General features: G+C 40.8%; 1 protein-coding gene across 1 annotated transcript in view; it reads left to right on the forward strand.

The window, feature by feature from the left end:
• Positions 1 to 1,349: 1,349 nt before the first annotated feature.
• Positions 1,350 to 23,339, forward strand: part of LOC108788257 (metabotropic glutamate receptor 6-like) — a 30,904-nt gene continuing 8,914 nt past the window's right edge. Inside the window, exons 1-8 of the mRNA XM_018557997.1 lie at positions 1,350 to 1,356; positions 3,911 to 4,482; positions 19,385 to 19,601; positions 19,754 to 19,889; positions 20,788 to 20,942; positions 21,027 to 21,167; positions 22,435 to 22,635; positions 23,148 to 23,287. Coding sequence (XP_018413499.1) covers positions 4,000 to 4,482; positions 19,385 to 19,601; positions 19,754 to 19,889; positions 20,788 to 20,942; positions 21,027 to 21,167; positions 22,435 to 22,635; positions 23,148 to 23,287 — 1,473 coding nt within the window. The 5' untranslated portion in view covers positions 1,350 to 1,356; positions 3,911 to 3,999. The remainder of the gene's footprint in view (positions 1,357 to 3,910; positions 4,483 to 19,384; positions 19,602 to 19,753; positions 19,890 to 20,787; positions 20,943 to 21,026; positions 21,168 to 22,434; positions 22,636 to 23,147; positions 23,288 to 23,339) is intronic.

A 23,339-nucleotide genomic window follows, 5' to 3' on the forward strand; every position in this document is an offset into this window, starting at 1 on the left:
TTGCCTGAGAGATTCTAAAATTTCCATGTACTGTAGACGGGAATTTAGGACGACGATCTCAAATCCAAGCAAGTAAGTTTTCCTTTATAATCAGTTACTTTGATATGCAAATATTTAATGTTTTCCCCCATGAAATGCTATATATAGTCTCAGCTTATCACATTGCCTAGCATATAAAGGTTCAGCCCACCCAAAACTGATATTTTAGTGGTACGTATATACTGACAGGTTGAATTTTTCATATTCACTAGCTTATTTTCTCTCTCAAGCGTGAGATCTCTGTGTCCCTTGCTACAAAAACTAATAGAAAACGTACCCAGAGCCATTGTATGCAGATAAATAGTGCTGATTAAACAGGCTCCATGCTTCCTCTGGGCCAGTGACTCTGAAATGACTGAAGCCGAGGGATCAGCAAGACAGCCAGACAACTAGCATTTCTGGAAGGAGTCCGTCTACATAGTTCTCTCATGACAGATATCCTTTAAGTTCTGTAAAGCCAAAGGTTAGGGTGTATGAAGGATATATCATAGGGTGTGTAATATATCAAAGTTAAATAGAGGTGTTGCTAGTAGCAACAAATAATGATATTGTTTTTATTCTGAAACATACAATGAGGAAATTAAATCAGTTTCTGTGGGAAATGGGCAGTAGCCAGGTTCTGCTGCAGTTTCCATAAATGAGCCATTCTATATGATTATGCATTGCTTTCTGTTAGGACTAAGAAATCACCAGTCAGGTACCAGTGCACCCATAATATGATTCATCCATTGCTTATTGCCTCATGCAAATGGTAATTTTCCCACCTGTGTATCCCCTGTGTCATTCATTTCTGTAGCTGCCATCCCACCCCACCCCTTCACTATCAACCGTGCCAGTGCTTTGGGACTAGAATATAATGGAAGAACATCAGCTTTTGCCCATGGTAAATCTGTGCAGCTTTTAAAGGATTTAGTGGCACTCAAATCGTAAAGTGACCTCAGCGGGAGGAGGGTGGGGGGGAAGTGCACACTCAGCTTCATAGCCCAGACAGTCAAATCCACACGGGAGAATGAGAGAGACATCAGGAGAGGGACACAGAAGAACAAGAGCGACACATCAGAAATGAGACAGACAAAAGCCAGGCTACAGAGTGACCTTTACATATATTAAAAATACACGATTGGTAAAAATTCAGAAGCGGATACTTTTGGTAGATAGAAAAGAGTTAAATGAATGCATGCAAGTGCAGACAGCTGTTGACAACCTGGTTAGGGAGAGAGTAAGCAGTACCCGTCACTGTCACAAAGTACCTGTTCTTATTGGTAGACTTAAGAGCTGCAAACTTCCCTTCCACCTTCAAACTTCCCAACATTTCCTGTAAGTATTATTCATCTCTATGTCTATATCTGTCACACTTTCATGAAAGTGCTTTATTTATTCTTGCTGTGCTGTATTGTTTATGAATCTAATCCTTCACATGCTTATTTGCTAAATGTATATTTGTAGTCATTATTATTGACATTTCTATAGTGTTTGCAACTTACTGTTTTTTTTTTAGTGTATATTATATATTGTTGCATGGTCGTAGAACTTTGCTCAGCGTTTTCTGCCTTAGTCTAGACTATATACTATTTTGGGGCCTATTTATAAAGGGTGGCAAAGCAATCAGCCTGCCCTTCTGTGAGCTGCACCATATTACTACTGTTTATTATCAGTTCATAGAGTTCAGCAATGAATGTCATGATATGTATAAAATGGTGGGGAGTAGACCAACTGGTGGAAAACCATGGGGATCGAAAATTGAAGAAAACTGATACCACCTTAAGAAAATTCCCTCTGCCAGTGTCTCTCCATTAAATAAAATGCAACGGGTTGTGTAAATTACACTTTTTTTTTTTTGGGGGGGGGTGGCATATAGAAAGCCTTTATATATTGGCAGCATTTGTGTGCAGAACTGTGCTGGAATGTATAGTTGAAATATGGCAAAAATTAGTGGAGTTATTACCACTAAAATAGCTTTACAAATAAGCAAAGCTGTCAGAATGTTTTTTTTCCCATGAGAAAACAAGCACATAGTGATTTTGATTTTTAATTGTGTTATTAAGGTGAATGTGTATACTGGCCAGGTTGCAAGTTTTATTGCCAAGTTTGCAAAGTGTGCATGATCTGATTTTGTGTGGCAGCTGTCCCTCAAAATGTTTCTCGATTCTCCACTTTAAGCTTAACTTCGGGCTATGACTAAACAATCATGTATACATCAATGTATATATGTGAATTATTGTGCCCACCAAGAGATTTGTGATTCTCTCCAGCCAGTCTTGTGATCCGCGAATCCCTGCCAGACAGCATATTAGTGACCTTACTTACCTTACCAACCCCCTGTCTGCTGATTGGCCTTTACTCTGCTCTCTGTACTCTTCTGAAATTAATATTAATACAAATTCACATAATTTACACTGCTTCTAATAAAATGCATGTATGTTAAAAGGATATATAACCGGATACATTGCTTATCTTTTATATTTGTTATTAATTCAGCTGTACCCAAATAGGGGGTCAGTTCATGGGTCAGGTCACCCAAAATGGAGATTTGAGTTACAGATGATGTCTGAGGACTGAACCTTCTGCTGGCTTCTTACACCTCTTTGGGACTCTCTTCGAGAGAACATGATCTCCACATTATACATCCTTACTGTGTTTACAACAACTTTCTGCTTGTTCTGACTCCTTGTTGAATTCTGTTTAAAATAAATTACAAAGATCCCATTGAAAGATTGGAGCTGTCTTGTAATGGTCACCACAGGTATGCAGGAACTCAAGTACAACGTTCTCATGAGATCTGAGCACCAGATTCTCTGAGAGATACAAACATCTAATTATCAAAGTATGCACCAGGGAATTCAGGACCCATACTGGCCAACCAAGGAGCCAGCAGGATTTTCTTTAATTGGGCTGTAATTATTTAGGCACATAGATGATGTGGCCCTTGGGATTTGTCCACCCCTTGTTGTTCTGATGTTTTCTATCCTTAAATTTAGATGATGCCTATTCTGTTTGTAGAACAAGCATGTGCAAGCTGATTAAATTTGTATATATTATCACAGTTAAGCAAATATGTCTGCTATCCTGTTAGTAAATATAGGTACACCTATCCTAGTAAATATGGGTACACCTATCCTAAAGCATTTTATTTAATACTGTATACCGTATAATGTGTCATATGCTATTTGTGTGTTACCTCACATTAGCATGAACTCGCTTCATATCATACAGTATGTGTGTGTTTATTTAAGGAAATCCCAATCTCGTACTTGGTATGACTGTGTACCAGGAGTTGCTGTGTGAGTCCTGTATTTCGCTGCTGTACATATAGAGGATGGTAATATGAAATGGTTAGATACATTTTTGGGTATTTGTTACTGGGTCTATATAGACATGTATGCCATTTGTTAAATTTATAGGGACTGCATTTAAGCTGTAGATGATTATTGTATGTGTCAGAGGGGGTCTAGTTTTCTCTTGCTAGTAGAATACAGATAAGACTGAGGTCTCTATGCCAGAGCTGTGTGTGTGTGTGTGTTCAGTGCTTGTTCTCTTAGTTATAAATAGGATTTAAAGAATAGATGCAGAGATGGCCCGGGGCGTACTGTCACTGGCAGGACTGTGAGCTGACTGTAAGCTTTGCTCTGTTCCCTCTTTCTGTATCCTATGGAGGTTTGGATACATTAATGCACACATACTTCCTCTCTGTGCCCTCATTCTCCATCTCTTCATGTTTCCCTGTGTCCTCTGTCAACATGCTCTTTGTGTATGTCATTCTTACCCCTACAACCCATCTTGACACACTGAGTCTGAAATGTGTTCTAATATGAATCGTTATTTTGTGGCGAAAGGCTCATGACTGACCTATCTCCATGTTTTCTTTTTGCAGACAGCTACCGGCAATATATTTTTGGATACAGCCTGAATGACAGAGTCTACAAATCCATCAGTCCTCCCTCGAGAGGATCTTACAAAGACATGGGGCCTACTCCATCTCCCAGAACCCTCTTCTTCTTCATCCTCTTGCATAGGGGAGTTGAGTCCCAGCAGAATGCTCAGCCTCACTCTATTAAGATAGATGGGGACATCACTTTGGGAGGCCTGTTCCCAGTTCATGCCAAGGGCCCAGCTGGTGTTCCATGTGGAGAAGTGAAAAAAGAAGCAGGGGTACATCGAATGGAGGCTATGCTGTATGCCCTGGACCAAATTAATGGGGATCCCGAGCTTCTTCCTAACCTAACGCTTGGTGCTCGTATTTTAGACACCTGCTCTCGTGATACCTATGCTCTGGAACAGTCCCTTACCTTTGTTCAAGCACTGATTCAGAAGGACACCTCAGATATTCGCTGTTCCAATGGAGAGCTGGCCATCTTCAGCCGCCCGGAGAGGGTTGTAGGAGTGATTGGCGCCTCAGCAAGCTCAGTCTCCATCATGGTGGCCAACGTGTTGAGACTCTTTGCTGTAAGATCATCTGCTTTGAATCAAAATGTTTCCTACTTCAAAATGCATTTAAACTCTAGGCAAATATATTTTGCTTGCTGCCTAACTCCAGGGAAATTAAAAGTTTTGTGCAGCTGCAAGGTTTAACCACTCATTTATGCCTAAGTGACAGCAAAAAGCTGTTTTACTTACCTAAACCCTGCTTCCGCACTGCTGCCTCTATGGTCCCTGCAACCTCTTCTCCACTTCGCTCCAGTGGTCTAAGGACCGTTGACGTCATCAAGTACAATGCAGGTGCCATAGCCTTGCACTGTACAAGAGGATGTGAAGGGACAGTTTACAGCCGGAGCAGAGGGGGAAACAACAGTGCCAACCACCCGGGGGGGAGGGGGGGGGAGGGATAATGTAATCAAAACAATGTTCCCTGTCCCCTAGGCATAAACAAATAGTTAGCCTAGGGGACTTAACTTTTCATTTTCTTGGAGTTGGTCTTTAAAGGAAACCTGTCACATGGATAATTTAAATTTAAATGACACAGAAACTTATGAACAGGCACCTAGAGGTGAGCATGAGCATTTTGAATAGAGGGAAGCACAGTGCAGGGGTTGTGACAAAGCTCTAATGTCCAAACTAGAAGTATTTGCATATTGCGCTCCCCTTGTGTAGTCCAACCAACTACCTTTGTTTGGGATATTTCAACACAAGGTAACAATGTTGTCAAGATTCTCTCACCACCTCTATGGTCATTGCAATAGTTAGTTTAAAGACTGTCTTATTTAAAACTAAGTCAGGCTTGATATGCATGGCTCCTTCCTGGTGAATTTTTTATGTTTTTAGAAATTAAAAGGCATAGCTATACCTTGGAAGCCTTTTAATGGATTATCCTAAAGCCAGTGAGTGAATTTTGAGAAACATTTTGCCTCAGGTTGAAATCTACCTTTAAGCTGTAGTTTTTTTGGACGTACAGATCTGAGGACTGTGTCTCAGCTTGCCACTCCAGTTTTCATATAAGTTTTCTGTAAAACCTGAAAAGTCTGAAGTTTACCTTCAGGTCCCTGCTTTTCTTGTGTTATTTGAATACCAAGTGGGAAGTTTACGTAAAAAGACGATGTAACCAAGCCCCATTACAATTTTAGAATGATGACTACTGCAACCTTGCTCTGCTTGTAGCACCGTCTTCAGGAGACATGGGTAACTTTCGGGATTAGTCCTGTTTGTGGCCACTCGTGTTTTCGTGGTTTTCAGGTACTGGATTTTACATTGGTTGTTTTCTCAAGTTAAGGAGTTTTTAAATGGTGATTTCAGCAGTTTTTTTTAAACTGGAATTCTAGTTTTTTTTAAGATAAGGGAATGATTAAAACTCCTTTCACATTTATATTGCTGTGTCCCCACTGGGGAGATTTCCCCCCTCCATCTTTCCTAGTAACAGATACCAGTAAAGGCACTAATATATCTGACAGAACTTCTAACCTTTTCCCACTATCTTAAAATGAAGAAAAAAAAACCCCAAACTGGTTTGTTAGTTACACCAGAATTCTTTAAGTAATCATTTTGATTTGGCAGGGGAAGTCTGCAGAAACTGAAAGATGCAAGCCCAAACGATTTATGATTAGGCGATATTTTACATTATAAGCTTCTGTCTTGCAAATATATGCACTAGTTGAGGACATGTATGCCTCACAGAATTTTGTTTTGAGATAAAGATCTGTCTGCCTGTGAGTGGTCTTATCAACCCTCATGATACTGGCATTGTTGCTGATGTGATTGATTAGATTCAAGATTACTAAAGAGCTTTCTACTCTAGTTCATTTAAAGAGGAATTGTATTCAAACAGTGTTGTACCCACTCTGGGTACACTTCCTAAACACCACCTGTGGTTCAAGGTGCCTAAAACATGAGACCGTGATAACATTGTACATTGCCCCAGCACTGGACCTTGCACTGCAACTTGTTTATTTTCTGTGCAAGGGATTACATGAAGTTAATACTAAGATATCATTTAAAGCTGTTCTCACCCCTAACACCCGTTTAACTAATTGCTGGCTTAACAAGAAAAAAAGATATCTAAAAGCCCAGAATACTCACCTAAATCCATGGTCATGTGACAAGCCGGGTCTCAAGTCTTCTCTTCTTACAGCAGAGTGAGATGGTCCTTTTACAGCTGTCCATGTCGCTGCCTGGGTGGTCTGGACACTTCTTTTTGGCTGCCCAGTAACGGGGTCCTCTCAGGTTCCAGAAGAATGCATAGTGTGATGATTTCACCACAAGGGACCAGTCGCCGCAGGCACAATGTGCAGAGTTGGACTACTGGTCCCTACTCCTGGAAGTGTCGATAACAAGGGACATAGATGCTGGAGGCTGCTAGAAAAACAGTTTTTGCTGCAATACTCTTAATTTGGCACTATCCCTTCCAGTACTTTTCTGACACAAAATAGCCATAATCTTCTGGGTTGAATGGCATCCAGCATCGTTCAACCCACTTCCTCTAGGCCCAGGCTGTCATGGACCTGCCCCTAGTCTGTGACTGGACAGTGAAGGAGAAGCAGTACAGTGAGGAGCTCATCTCCGTATAACTCTACTATTTTTTCTCATATCAGCATTCTTATTGTCAGCACATGAACTGACTGGTTCCTTGTACTGCTTCTTCCTCTCTCACTCTGAGCTCTGTTGTACAAGGATTGCAAGAGACAGTCAGGTCAAATTCAGGTACTGTTTGCAATTTAATGAAAAATGTCAGCTTTTAGTAATCATATTTGCAGTATTTAAATGTGCGAACAGCATTTGTCAAGCTATGGGCTAGCCAAAATGTTTATACATCAGCCCCTTAAAGAACAGTTCCAGGTAATTTTTTAAACCTTCACTTCACTAATGCATTCTTTCAAAATATTGTTTACTAGTCCAAAGACCAGCAGAAGGCCAGGAATTAGCACGCAGTCTGCAGGATTTCAGTTTTCTATAAAGTGCTATCACCCGCTGTATTCTATTCAGTTATTACATCAGAAGCAGGTAGTTCACAAGAATATGTGCATTACAGATGATACATCTGCCTCTGTCAGCTCAATGTGTCATTACCCTCCTTGTCTCCACCCTAGGACTCCAGTGAGCATGCTCTGTAATTCCAGTGGTGCTTGGGCAGCTGTCTAGAGGCACATGTAGCACATGTTGCAGACACATGCAGCTGGCCTAGACAGCAGATTAGTTACAGACTACAGTGTCACTGCAGGTGGATTTTAAAAATAGGCAGTGCAATTATTCAATAAAAACATAGGTGGGGGCTTTATATTTTCCCAGAGTTCTTTTTTATTTTGTTTAATTCTGTGCTTTACTGGATGAGAACATGTATTTATTTCTGGTTCATAGACGAACGCAATAGTAATAGACATTTGGGTTATATTGCTGCCTACAGGAGGATTTGGACACTGGTAATCAAAAAACAATGACCAGCTTGGTATAACCCCTCCCACTCCAAGCATGCCTCGGTTTTTACTGAGAAAAATGTATCTGTTTTACTAAAAAAAACATTTCTATGTTTAAAATATTTTTTTTTCCTTCACTCAAGACTTCAGAACTGCATGAGCTGTACTCATGTGCAGTTATCTGGATCAGCGTATCCTCCGCAAAAGTTTGGAGGCTGTACACAGACCTCCCTGAACTAGAGGATTTGGGGGGCCAGCCTGGAATGTGAACTTCAGGCTACTTCATTTATTAAAACCAATATTACACCCTTTTTTTTTTACCTATGCCATCTTCACGAAAAGGGTTGAAATGCTGAGTGCTGCATCACTAGGTGGAGTGTTGCTTGTGCACCTTTTGCACTCTTTCCACCATTCACTGTGAGGTAGCACATTTGTGCCACTGCTCCTTATCCCGCAGGCACCTGGTTTTGCCTCCGTTACTCTCAGCTGCTGCCTACAGTGACCTGGTCATCTTCGGCCATTTTAACCTCACGTGCTTCCAGCAGTCGGTTTGTAAGTGCTTAAGGTTTTATCTTGTATTAGTGCAAAGTTGTTCCAAACCAAAATGTGTGTTCTCTAACACCGAAGGAGCAGTTCCGCTGAATCAGGTTTTTCTGGCTCACAATCCACTAACAATTCCGAGGCAGCCTGCAGTGTTCTCTCTCAAGGCTGCAACCTCTCAAGTCTTCCAAATCAGCTGCTGACAAGCCTTAAGTACTCCCATCACAACTCAATACAAATTTCAAGCTGCAGGAATTGTAGTCCACATACATTATTTCTCTCATTAAGTCCTGATGAAGCGGGTGTGTTTTTGAACTTCAAACAGCATTGGCTACTCTACTTGAATGTCCCCTGACATTATTGGAATAAAGTTGTATCTGGACTATTTTAATTGGGTGTCGCTTCATTTCCTGCATCTTCTGTGATCACTGTTGAGCCAAGAATACTCTGGAGATCCTTTGGATTGCAGAAGCTGCCTACTCGTTAACCAGATCGCTCATATCACATCAATTAACTACTGGTAGATGAGAAACACCAACAGAATAACCACATGTGCCCAGCGCTTTCTTACTACACTTCCAAATATCCCTCTCAAGGACCTGACACCTAGAGCCTGGAATGCTGTCCCCTGCTTGAGTTTTTATATTTGATGCCATTTTGATACCTCCGATGCTCTCTTGATGAACCAGGCTATGTATTAACTGCAAAACGAGTTGTCTTTGCCCCACTAGTCCACCAACTTTGGTTATGAAATGTGTTCTGGTCTCCTTTTGGAAATAGTAAAGGTACCGTATGTATGAATGACTGATACAGTTAAAGAAATATATTTACTTAGCTGGTCAGTGTTCGTTGGGGGTCATTTAACAGTTTATTGTATGAAATGTTTAAAATACCACAGTTTTTATGTATAAAAGGCTACGCCAGTTTTTAGTGGCGCTTAAATAAATACGACTTGATATAATTACCTGTGTTATGGTACCATAAAAGTCAGATTTTTCTTTTGGTTTTGTCGAGAGTTATTTTGGGATGTGGTACCTTGGCCAGACATGAATTTAACTGTTTAGTAGAACTTGAAAAGGTTTGCTTGGACCTTTAACCTTCAGAAATCTGTATTGGAGCATTTGGGTCTGATACTGGACGTTGCTCAAACCAGTTTTTCTTCCATATTAAAAACTTAAAACTTAGTTTCCACACTTAGCCTCTTCAGTCCAAGGTTTTAACGCTTCACTTCTGCATAGGAGTCATGGGGTTGATGGTAACGTCTTTTGAGGTAGCCCAGTTTCACTCCGGACCCCTTCAACTCAGCATCCTGTTATCTTGGGACAAAGATAGTCTCTGGACAAACCGATTTGCCTGACACCAAAGACCAGGTTGTCTCTGTCCTGGTGGCTCAGGAATTCCTTCCTTCTGATCTCAGGGAAGATTATCACAATTAACACCAGCCTGTCAGGCCTGGGAGGAGTCCTAGACACCCTGTCGTTGCAGAAAACTTGAACACTAGGGGAATCCAAACTGCTGATCCACATTCTAGAACTTTGAGCAATTTGGATTTTTCTAAAAATGCTGGACATCTTAACTGGAGTGTGTTCTGATCAGGATCCACTGGGACAATACCACAACAGTGGCATACATCAGCCATCAGAGAGGAACCATAAGTAATTTCATAAAGATTCTGTCCTCAGCAGAACTTTGCATTCCAACCTCGTCAACTATTACCTTCCCTGGCGTAGACAGTTGCCATGCAGACTGCCTTAGCTGGTAGTACCTAGATCAAGGGGAATGGTCCTAACACCTGGAAGTGATCATCACACAGTGATGCTAGATGTGGACCCTCTGGCCTTCAGATTCAAGAACAAACTGCACAAGTTTGTCTCCAGGTGCAGAAATCATCTGTTAGAAGCAGTGGATGCCCTGGTGGCTCTGTGGGATCAGTACAACTTGATCTACACCTTTCCTCCCTTAGAACTCCTTTCTTGTCTGCTTCGCAGGATTGAGATGGAGGGCATTCTGGTGATCCGAGTTCTGGTCTGGACCATGTAGATTTGGTACTCTAGCCTGATCAGCATCATGGCAGATGCTCCGTGTGTTCTCCCAGATCTGTGTAAAGAGACAAATGTCTCTGAATACTTTGTCCCTCAAGGGATGAGAAAGAAAACAAGTGTGTGCTCACCAAAAAATACTTTTCTTGCAGATTACAGAAGGACACTGTTTTTTGTGTTTATGGACTTGTTCTCGGCACTGCTTTGTTACAAAACTGAGGCATGCTGCGGGTGGGAGGGGTTATAGCAGGCTGGTCAGTGTTTTGTTTTTTTGCCAGTGTCTAAATCCTCCTGTATGTGACAGTATAACCAAAATGTCTCTGAATCCTGTGTACCTCAGTGAACTCCAAGAAAAGGTTTTTTTGTTGAGTACAAAAATCCTGTTTTAGCCTTGGTGTCAATTTTTATCCGAAAACAGATTTTGGTATTGTCTTAGTCTGAGAATACAAGACAAGCTATTGTCAACAGGATAAAAAAAATGATCCCAGACCAGAGATGTTTATTCTGTCCTATCTAGTAATTACCCACTCCATAAGATACACAATGCCTTTGTGATTAAAGCTGTCATTGTTTTAAAGCAGAACCCCAGAAAAAAAGCCCATTAGAAGATAAAGTAACAAAACCAACTTTTGCTGAAATATTTGCCCTAAACTTAGAGATCTCCCTTACAGTGCATTTGTCTGCAGCTAGATGTCATCAGTCTGATGGTTAATATGATTCAGCCCACCTCCTTTGAGCCCAGGTCATCTTGGACAAGCTCCAGTATTTGACAGGACATTGGAAAAAGAAGCAGCAGCACCATGATGAGCTTATTTTTCTGTAATTCTGATCTCTCCTCCATCAGCATGCTTTTTGACAGCACATGAACTGATTGGCTCCTTGTCCTGCTACTTCCTTTACTTCTGCTTTGTAATACAGGGACTGCAAGATGCTAATACCAGGTAATTACACTGCTTACATTAAAAATACTTTTAATGATTTGTTGATTTTAATGATGCCCATGCAAGCTACAATCTGAGTATACATTTACATCCTCCTGATAATTGTATATATGTGCTACTATGTGAAAGAAGCCTTATTACTATTTGTGTGCTGGAAAACTGATAACATTGACAACTTTGCATCCCCAGATATCTAAATGTAGTAGCAAGCAGAGGTGAACTGAGCATTCAGGCACTGGAGCACTGCATTCTTTATTACTGAGCTGTGTGTTCTTTAATACTGAGCTCTGCATTCTTTACTACTGAGCTGTGTGTTCTTAACTACTGAGCTCTGCGTTCTTTACTACTGAGCTCTGCATTCTTTACTATTGAGCTCTGCGCTTTTTAATACTGAGCTCTGCATTCTTTCTTACTGAGCTCTGCATTCTTTTTTACTGATCTCTGCATTCTTTACTACTGAGCTCTACATTCTTTACTATCATGCTCTGCATTCTTTACTACCGAGCTCTGCATTCTTTACTACCGAGCTCTTCATTCTTTACTATTGAGCTCTGCGTTTTTTAATACTGAGCTCTACATTCTTTACTATTAAGCTCTGCGTTCTTTACAACTGAGCACTACATTCTTTACTACTGAGCTCTACATTCTTTACTACTGAGCTCTACATTCTTTACTACTGAGCTCTACATTCTTTACTACTGAGCTGAGTGTTCTTAACTACTGAGCTCTGCATTCTTTACTATTGAGCTCTGCGTTCTTTATTAATGAGCTCTTCATTCTTTACTACTGAGCTCTGCGTTCTTTACTACTGAGCTTTGCATTCTTTACTACCATGCTCTGCTTTCTTTACTACTGAGCTCTGCTTTCTTTAGTACCATGCTCTGCGTTCTTTACTACTGAGAACTGCATTCTTTAGTACCATGCTCTGCATTCTTTACTACTGTGCTCTGCATTATTTACGTTTATTTACTATTTTTTGTTTATTACGCACTTGGTATTCGCTGACATTGCTGCTCACATTTTGATAATAAGAGATTTGTTGTATTTATCTCCCGTTCATTGAAGGACACAGGGAACAGATCGGAGATCATGTACTGTAGGGTAATATCGCCACCTGCAGGAGAAGGACGCTAGGCACAAAAAAACTAAAGACCAACCTGCCCTTCGGTCTGGCGTCAGCACCTCGGGTGTTCACCAAGGTGTTGGCCCCGATCTTGAGAGAAAAGGATTTTGCGGTGAGTACTAAAATCCTATTTTTGTGATTCAAGTTTATTTTTTATATGATAACCTATTTAAATCTTTATTTTGGAATTGTACCAATAATGAGTTAAGATGTGTTACACTTTCTTAAATGTAAGTTTATTTTCTATATTTTCTTAAATTACTAAAACACTTACAGGTCTTTTCACTAAAGTAGGAATTGGTAGAATCATTTAAAAATCTAGACCAATATAGACGATTTGGAAAGTGAGCTAAATGCTATTTTGATAATAGTGTGGAGAAATAATTTCTGTAACACAAGAATGTATATGCGGGTGGGGCTTGTGGTGAGTGGGGCTCATATATATGTGGAGCACAAGGAGGCTCCAAAATCTCCAATTGCCCGGGGGCGCATTGTGTTGTCAGTCCGCCCCTGGTAGCAAATGCAACTAGTTTGAGCACCTGAGATGCATTACTGCCATGTGAGGCTGTATTATTATAATATGAGATGACTAAAGTGGGCTGTAGTTTCTTTACTTAGGTCTAAATGATGATCTGTATGTAAACTAATTAAGTGAGCTGTTATAATATCTATCATTGTATATCAGTTAGGTTTGTTTTTCTGGCTCTGAGCTGAAAACATGCAGATTGGTAGCTCTGTGACTCCTGTCTTCTTGACAGCTTTATATTCGGGCTGCATTGCCTCCTTATCTTTGCTACTTACAGATTCTACCACTTGTTGCCAGTCACCTTACTTCCAAAGCAATCCATGAAATCCATGTGAGGCAAATAAGATGATTATCAACAGGCAGATAAATCCAAAACCTGGTTCACATCTGCGCGCGTTCCTGGGACATTTGCGCACCACATTTGCCACATGGCCCCATTGATTTCAATGGGATCATATCTGTGCGGCAAAAATAGGCTCCTGCATCTTCTTGTGCAAAGCGTTTGAGCGTGTTTGCACCCACGCAAAATCGTGCAATTTGCCAGCCGCGTTTGGGGTGCCGTTAGAAATGAATGGCACCAAAAGCGTGTATTGCGCTTGTGTGCGATTCCTCAAACAGGCGGCGATCACGAACAAAAACGTGCCAATTGCCGCACATTCTCGAAACGCCCAGGTATGAACCAGGCCTAAGTGATTTACCCCACATGTGTAGCCTAGGCGGGGCGGGCTTTCGATTAACGCAAGTACGATCTGCCCGTCCATGGTGGGCAGATCGTACGGGCTTTCAAGAAGCATACGACCATCGCAAGACAAAAGTCTTGCGATGGTCGTAAGGTGTATGGGCACCTTTACTTACAATTGATCGTCTTAATCATGACACAGAGGGTATATGCAGTGGTGTATTCTGGTTTGGGGCTGCCCTAGGCAAGATGAAACTAGGGCATCCCCCCCCCCAACAACACACACACACTAAATCTGCAGGATCTCATGGGGGCTGTGCAGGATGTGTGGTGGGCTCTGCCCATAGACCCCACCACAGATCCTGCACAGATCTCAGGTGGGCTGTGCAGAATCCATGCTGGGCTCTGCAGAGTCTCTTTAGCAGCAGTGTGATCATCTTACCGCTGGACTGGTGCTGCAGGACCTGGCCTCCTCGGCAGCCTGACGGCTCTTCTGTGACCCGGCTTAATACGATGCCCTGGCCACGCCCCTTCCTGATCCGACATCGCCCTGGCCTTGCCCACCCTCTCCTGCTGCACTGACTCCTCTGCCATTTCCGCTGTATCCTCGCCGCTTCCTCTGCCTCCTCGCCGACTCTGTCCTTTGACTGTTCCGCCCGGCTGCCTAACTGTTTTGGGGGCTGCATTTTTGCCACCCCCCTGAAAACTGCCGCTCAAGGCAAACACCTTGTTTGCCTCGCGGCAGATACACCCCTGGGTGTATGAAGACTATAAAAGGCTTGGTTCACACGTAGGCATAGTGCGAATGTTCGTTCTCCACGATTGCTCTGCATCCCCATTGATTGGGTTCCTATACATGCGACCAACGTGGAAAAGTAGCGCATGTAGCTAAATATGCGTTCTGTGTTTTTTCTTTTCCGCGTTTTAATGCACGCAAATGCAGAAGAGGAACCTGTGCACTCCCGGACGCGCTTGTGGTGCCATTAACTAGTAATGGTAACGCAAGTGCATTTCGCTTATGCCCGCAGTTGACGCACGTTCCCGCAATGCCTAGGTGTGAACCGAGCCTTAAGGTTATCTGTATGTGTATTCTAGATGTAGCTGTAGGAACTACAGTGGTAAGTTATGTTGCAATCCATATGAGGGGCTCTCATCCTTCTAGTTTGATTGCTTATGTATTTGCATTACTGATTATTCAACAAAACAAGCAGAAATACCAAGAAGCACTCGTGCTGTGACCAGAGAAATGGGACTGCAAAGTAGCCAGGAACTATGAATTGAAGGTCTTATGGTGATCTCCAACTATAATTGAAGTACCACTTTTAGGAGAAATGAGTAGTCAGTATTGATAAGGTGCTGTCAATACCTTAATATATTGGTCAGAATGCCAGAATGCAGTAATGGGTAAAATGGCAAGCTATCCTCGGGTCTGTAGGTGACGAGGGCATTTTTGTCTTTGGTTGCATTTAGTTCTGTTCACTGCAGGGTGGATGAAGCACATGGATTTATGGAGAGAGTCATTCAAAATAGGATAGGCCTTGAAACAATAGCTATTTAATTCCATTTAGCAATGACTATACTATAAGGGCTTCTATATGCTGTTGATTGCTGTTCTATATATTTTCAATCATTACAATCCCTTTAAGCGCTAGAAAAGAATACTGATCAAAATATTTGCAGCAAAAAAGGAAACACTGATACAGTCATTGATGTTGCCATATTCCCAGAGAATTATAGTCCTGCTTCTCCCACAAGAATTGTCTTTACCACTGGAATAGAACAAAGGAGTTTTTATTGGTAACAATAAAAGCATCAAAACGCCAGCGCGTTTCGGGGGCACACACAGAACCCCTTCATCGGGGCTCTAGGTGTGATTCAAAAAGGAAATCCATCGGGGAATAGACTCCTAGAAACACACTGTCCTCTTCTGAGTTCTGATTGGATGGAAAATGGATCTCAGGAGAAAGTCAGGAGCCTAGTGCCTTTAAGGACAGTATTAGGGTGCCTGCTTTTCTGTTAAATATCCTTTCAATAACATACTTCTCTAGTCTTAAAAGGAAGTAACTATTGAAAATATAATATGTATGCTAGATTTCCTAAATGGTTGTCTTTAAAGTGACACTATACTCAGGAGTTAAATCTTAAAAATGCATTCACGTACCTTAACTATTAACAAAAATGTATCTTATTTGTGTATCACTCGGCTGTAGATCCTCAAATCATCTCTGAATTGGTGCTGTAAAGTAGCCACCGCTCCAAATTGCTCCCGTGATGGACTACAATCTCACATTAAGTTTAGTATTTTGTACTGAGATTGTAGTCCATCACAGGAGCGAGCTTGGATCGCGGTGGCTACTTTACAGCACACAGAGGGACCATGGGGGACAAAAGTAGTCACCCTCCAGAAGGAAGGACAGTGTCAGCACCAATTCAGAGATGATTTGAGGATCTACAGCCGAGTGATACTCAAATAAAATACATTTAAATTAATAGTTAGGATATTTGAATGCATTTTTTAAATTTAACTCACTTTAAGTCCTGCCCTTTAACCTTAGTGTCTAAGGTTCCACATCCCCTTTAAGACTATGTACTGTAAGACTGTGAAACAGGAAATGGTTATCCTGCGCCTGCTTTAAGACTACTAATAGTTACTGTTCCAAGCTAAAGATGATTATACGCTTTTGATGTTTATTTTGTGCAAGTCCAAAGATAGTTGCACTTAGACTAGCGATAATGACACCATTTAATTTGGGGCTAGAGAGCAAAGCTTGTGTGCCAGATCACAGATTATCTGTGTGTGTCAGAACAGAGACCTTGTAATGATTTAGGCCAGAGATGCTCACAATAATCAAATTAAATTTGTAAGGCTTCTGTCGGGCCGTGCTGGCAGTATGCAAGGTTAGAGATTATGGAGGCGGTTCATGACACCCACCCGCAGCGCGCTGTACTCCGGATTATGTTCATGTGTCAGATCAAAGATAGTCTCAGTGGGTCATGTACAGATGATGGACAATTATTATCTCTGAATGTATCTGGATCATTCATTCTGGATGTTTGTTCAGAAATGCATGTCATACTTGCTTCGTTTTATTGAAGAAGACAGTAATCTTTTTACATCAGATATTTATGCAAATGTAATGAATTGTGTGAATTGTTTATCTTTTTAGTTTGTGTTAACATTTTTCAGTCCCTGTTACTCAGTGTTGGTGAAAATATACATGTGCTTGAAAGCAGCCATACTGCCACTTTAGACCCCGTTCACCCCGGGGCGGTTCGGCCGTGTGGATTTGGCCGCACTGATCCGCCAACATGAACGATCCCATACATTGCTATGGGGACCGTTCTTCATGCGACCGCTCGGGTCCGCGCGATCCGAACCGCCCCCCGCCCAAACTGCTCCCTGCACTATTTTTGCAGCGCTGATTAGTGCTGTTTCCATACAGCTTTTCAGGGGAACTGCGCTGATCAGCATGGTTTTGGGCATATTTAATTGCGTTTCAGCACCGAAACGCATTAAAAAACTCTCAAAACCTCCTTTTTAAAATCAGCGCGGTAACCACGCTGGTCCGCAACCTGGTGTGAATGGGCTCTTACAGGCAAACTCTGTTTCCTGCTTTGTAGTGATGCAGAGGTTGTGCTTTAAATTTTCTTCTTGGTGTCAGTCTATCATTCTACCAGATCTGACCCAGACACCTGACACTTTGGGGGGAATTGATCAAAACTGGAGCAGACAGAATATGGAGCACTTGCCCATGGCAACCAATCGGCTTCACTTTTCAGTTTTTTCAGTTAAGCTTTGAAAATTAAATATAGGAACTGATTGGTTGCCATAGGCAACTGCTCTAGATTCTGTCTAACCAGCATGTTCTATGATTAAGTCATACCAGTACAAGTTGGATTCATATTGTTTGCTAAGTGTAATTCATCTTGCATTAAAGTGTGCTTAATGGTTGGCAGAGACAGTGCACCTCTCAAGACACATGGGAAACACTTAAGTATACAACCCCTGGAATGACATTTAGTGAGAACAGCCATTAATCATTCCTGACCCTTTATACTTGAGGCTTATTCTATCATAAAGACTCTACTAGCATATAACATATAGGCCCTGAGATATAATTTAATTACCTCCTACTAGCCAAAACAACTCTAACATTTGAATGCTTTAAGTCTTCTTTAGACTTATTGCAATTAAATTCAACCTTTACCCCCTTTACCTAAAAATCAAATCAGCATGCAGCTCTGCATTCTGATATGAAATCATCTTACATTCATAAGTTAAACAAACTTGTTTTTCATTTACTTACAAATATAATTTATCTACTTCCTGGTCCATTTTTGGCACAAATGATGTAAGTGCCCAAGCGTTGCATCCTGTGAAGGTTACATCAGCAGAGCATTGCTGGGAAATATCATCTGTAATCTTACAAGATCTCAGGGAAAGGCATTTTCCTCCCCTTAGATGATGTGCATGGTCACATGTCCTAGTCACATGTGCCAGAGTTCCAGGAAGTAAAGGGAGAGCTAGTAATCTGCCCTTAGATAAAAGGGCCACTGTCAGAAGACTGGGAGAGAAAAAAGAAACGAGGTATCCAAAGAATACAAATCGGCAATTTTCTAGAAGTATCTGTTTGTAGATTGTCATTACTAAAAATTTCTAAATTTCCTTTTTTAACACTTAATAATGAGTTATACTTCTCATGATTTACTTTGCAAGATTATGGAGCATGATGCTCCATAATCTTGCAAAGTAAACCATGAGAAGTTTAACTCATTATTAAGTGTTAAAAAGGAAATTTAACACTTAATAATTGGCACAAATGACAATTTTGTGTTCAGCCCTGCATACATGATGTATGCAGGACTGAACACAAAATTGTCATTTGTGCCTGTGATTCTTTGGATTCTGCTTTTCTTGATGGCAATGAAATTTGGAGTCAAGAGAGTCTTAATGGGTATCACAGACCGTTTTTCTTTTGTTTTTGTAAAAACCCTACACTGTGTATATGCCTTCAAAGGCTGAATATGTAAAGCCCTTCTTTTCACCTCTACCCAAAAGCGTTATCAAAATTGCTGTATAATTTGGTATGTTTTTTGGCAAATTAAAGCTAATTGTATGCTGGCTTCTTTTATCTCTTATGCACTGCTGTGATGAGACATCTCCATACCATTTTTCGGTTTTGTCAAACTGCTTAGTCATAAGAAGACAAAAATTGATGTTATCCTCCTCTGATTGATTCTTCATGAGGCACAATGAGCAAATAGTGTGGCAAAAGAGTGCCTCCCCTAATTGAAGTGTGAGAAACACAAACTACTATGGAGACATTAGTAAACATGCCCTGATTGTCTAATGGTACAGTATATAGATGTCCCATTGTTAGGGAACCTGATTTTGCATAAAGAGCCCATTTAGGAATGTGGTTTCCTATTTTGAAATGTTTATAGATAATTATCCATCCTGTTAAAAGGTGCTGCCTGTATTCTGGCTCTTATGCGGAGCTGTTGGTTCTTGCCTTCTTGTCCCAGGAGAATTCCTCTGAGAATTTCTGTGCACGTATATTTCCTGCAACAGCTGATTGTCTATTGTAGCACGAAAGTGTTTTTTTTACCTGTTATAATCTGATAATAGAAACTTATTGTCAGTCATTACATCTTTCAGATTCCTCAGATAAGTTATGCCTCAACAGCCCCGGAACTCAGTGACAACAACCGGTATGACTACTTCTCCCGTGTGGTGCCGCCAGATTCGTACCAGGCGCAGGCAATGGTGGATATTGTCAAAGCTCTTGGTTGGAATTACGTGTCAACACTAGCATCTGAGGGCAACTATGGAGAGAGTGGAGTTGAAGCTTTTGTGCAGATTTCTCGGGAAGCTGGTGGGTTTTTCATTTTAGCCTTAACAAAAAGTAATAGTTTAAAAAAAAAATGTAAAATCTGTTGCACACATAAGTTACATAAGTTTAGACATTCTTGCTCTGACCAGTCATCATGAATGCATATGTCCTAATTTGTTACTCTTATCCTGTAGGAGGAGTGTGCATTGCCCAGTCTATTAAGATTCCTCGAGAGCCACGTCCTGGAGAGTTCGATAAGGTGATAAGAAGGCTGCTAGAGACTCCCAATGCTCGTGGCATCATTATCTTTGCCAATGAGGATGACATCAAGTGAGAAAAAAATTGCAAATCCTTTTTTGATTTTTGAACTCGCCTTTCTAGCTGTTTGCTTTCTCTTTTCAATATTTCATTTCTTGGTTGCTTTTTTTATGTGTTGTTCAGACTAAATATTGGCCCACTTTTGTTCTTGAAAACTCAACGTTTAAGCATTTTAGGTATAGTTAAGTACCAGGGTTTTAGAAAATGTCATTATGGACCCTAGGGTTCCCCCAGCGTTTGCTAGGGGTTGACCTCACATCTAGTGGTGCTGCAGAATCCTGACTCCAGTGTCATTTGGCAGAGACAACGGAATGACATGATCTTTTAAGCTCTTTGTAAAGGTGACATTCCTGCCACCCCTGTAAGGGGGCATTCTTTCCCCCCGACCATCAATGTAAGGGATATTCTTTCCACTGACCCCCAATAAAATTATTTTAGCAGTGTTGTCCTGAGACCGAAAAGTTTTTTAAGAGTTTCTCTGTGGTAAATTGTTGAGGCTGCTTTAGATATTCATGCCAGTACAAGAATGCTGTCTACAGACCTCAGGGAAAAGCAGTGTGCCAATTACAGGGCTAGAGGGATAGAAACTCTGGAAAATCCGGCCAGCAGATTATTATTGTTGCCATAGTTCCAAAAAGTGACATGTTCATTTTTTTGTGTGACAGTTTTACGAAATCTGGCTTCATAATAAAATGTTATTTTCAAAGAACAGATACATTAATTCATTTTTAATAATGCTGACATGCAAAATAGCTGATGAGGCCAGTAGTTACTGTATATGTTATATACATTTTTTTTTAAACAAAGTCAGTTTGTAATGTAATGATGGTTTAATCACAATTATTGTAACTGAACACTGTTTTTATATGTGTAATGTCTTCTTGACTGCCAATTTTATTACTGCTAATAGGCGTGTTTTAGATGCAGCCCACCGAGCCAACCAAACGGGTCACTTTTTATGGGTAGGGTCTGACAGCTGGGGATCCAAGACATCCCCTATTTTGGGAATGGAAGAAGTTGCAGAAGGCGCTGTAACTATCCTGCCAAAAAGAGCTTCAATCGACGGTGAGTGGTAGGTCTATTGTAAGCATCTGGTTGGTCATTGCTATAGTTCTCAACAAGTCACAGTTGTATCTATCTACGTTTTAGGGTTTGACCAGTATTTTATGAGCCGGACACTGGAAAATAACCGGCGCAATATTTGGTTTGCAGAGTTTTGGGAGGATGATTTTAAATGCAAATTGACCAGATCTGCATCCTTACAAGAAGATTCCAGGCGAAAGTGCACCGGTATGCTTACAATGTATATGGAGAACAGTGAAGTTACTAGTGCTTCCAGCAATGAATGAAAATAACTTCATTTATCATGTTTTCATTAAAAATACTATATTGTATTACATTTGTGGAGTGTGTATATATACTGGGTGTGTATATATATATATATATATATATTGATATATGTTTCTCAGGGGATTATTGTGCAGGACGACTTTCACTATCACTAACGGAATCACTGCTATCTCTTGACTCAATGGAATCTTTTTCATTTCGTGAAATCTTAACAAGGAATCTATTCAATGTGACATTGCATTGTCGTTAGACTCATCGCTCGCAATGCTACAGCCTTATCCGGGTGGCGCTTTTCTACATAATTTTGCTCTTATTGCAAGACATTGCTTGTATATCAAGGCAAACTTTTTCAGAAATGTTTGCTTGTCTTGCAAAACACTCTCAAACCAAGTTACTTGTAAACCAAGGTATTACTGTAGTACCAAATGTGGAAAATGCATTTCCTGGAAACTGCACAAAAATGCAGAAAGCACAATTTCTTTTTAAATCCACCACCATAAAACACATAGACCTGAACTAAGTCTAAAGCTAATCAGTTTGTTCCTATATTACTGTCTTCTTAAATTAAATTAGTTGTGGCAGGTAGACAAATGCTGATTTTTTTTTTATGTAAAATGTTTAAGCTTAACTAGAATGAACCTTAATAGTGAACCTGTCAGACAAAATTAATTTTAGAAAAAAAGCTGCCATTTAGTAGAGTTTGGTAGGTATTATACATCTGCCTGTCCAATTCGTTCCTTCCTTGTTTAAAAGTACAGTCTAAACCTTAATATGGGATTTACATTAAGCACCTCCAACCGACTCCTGCTGCGTTTTCTTTACAGATTTCAATCTCAAACAAGATAACACATCTCTCAATGGTATCTGAGTTTGCTCTGCCCCTTTCCATGATCTATTATGCCAGTTCCATGTGACTATACCTTCCATGATGCTTGAAGGAGCATGCATAATATTCTACATTCCATTATTATAAATCAATAACCGCATTCCTGTCCATGACATGGTGTTATAAGTTTGGCACCCGGAGTGCTGCCTTTTGCAAGTATAATTAACATTGTTAGGCCACAATGATGAAGTTGTTTGCTACTGGATTGAATAAATGATGTGCCTTTGTACTCACTATTTTACATGATATGCATACTAATGGTTATTTATGGCTATGCAATGCCTGGATAAGGCGGTGCTGACTTGGACTTTTGTATTACAGGGGAGGAAAGGATAAGTAGGGACTCAGCTTATGAACAAGAAGGGAAAGTGCAGTTTGTCATTGATGCAGTGTATGCAATGGCTCATGCCTTACACAGCATGCATAGTGATCTCTGCCAAGGAAGCATTGGAGTCTGTGACAGGATGGATCCTGTGGATGGGCGAACGCTGCTACAGTATATACGTAGAGTAAACTTCAATGGTAAGAGCGATTTTTAAGTACATTTTTATTTTAATAGTACTTGTTGTAGATATATGCTTTAAAGAAGTACTCTGGTTAAAAAAACATTTCTTAACCTTTGCATTGGGGCTACACCTGCACTGCGAGGGTTAAGTGCTTGTTTCCATCTAGGTGCTAAAATTAAAAAGTTCTACTCACCCGATCCTTGCAGCTGGCTGGCTGTTAGATCGGTTCTTCCAGCCTTTCTCCATCTCTGCTCCAGTGGTCTGAGGTCCTCTGAGTTATCATGTCCAATACATTGAGTATTGAATGTGAGGACGCAGAGGGACAAACCATTGCAGGAGCTGAGGAGGAGACAGGCTGGAGGAAGTGCTGTAATCTGAGGGGGGGTTAACTTTGTTATTTTAGCACCTAGATGAAAACAAGCACCTAACCCTTGCAGTGTTGGAAACATTTTTCCCTGAGTTCTTCAGTTCCTCTTTAAACTGTGAAGAGCTGTGTTAGAATAAGTAAACTACTTTCTTGTTGTTTAGGAAGTGCTGGAACTCCTGTGATGTTCAATGAAAATGGAGATGCCCCAGGACGATATGACATTTTCCAGTATCAGATGACCAATACTACTGCTCCATCCTACAGGGTGATTGGACAGTGGACAGAGTACCTAAGACTTAATGTAAGAAGGATCCTGTTAAAATGATAAATGAATGTAAAGTCATTGCTTGTAT

Source organism: Nanorana parkeri, unplaced genomic scaffold (assembly GCF_000935625.1).
Source record: "Nanorana parkeri isolate BGI_ZX_2015 unplaced genomic scaffold, ASM93562v1 scaffold315, whole genome shotgun sequence".
NCBI lineage: Eukaryota > Metazoa > Chordata > Amphibia > Anura > Dicroglossidae > Nanorana > Nanorana parkeri.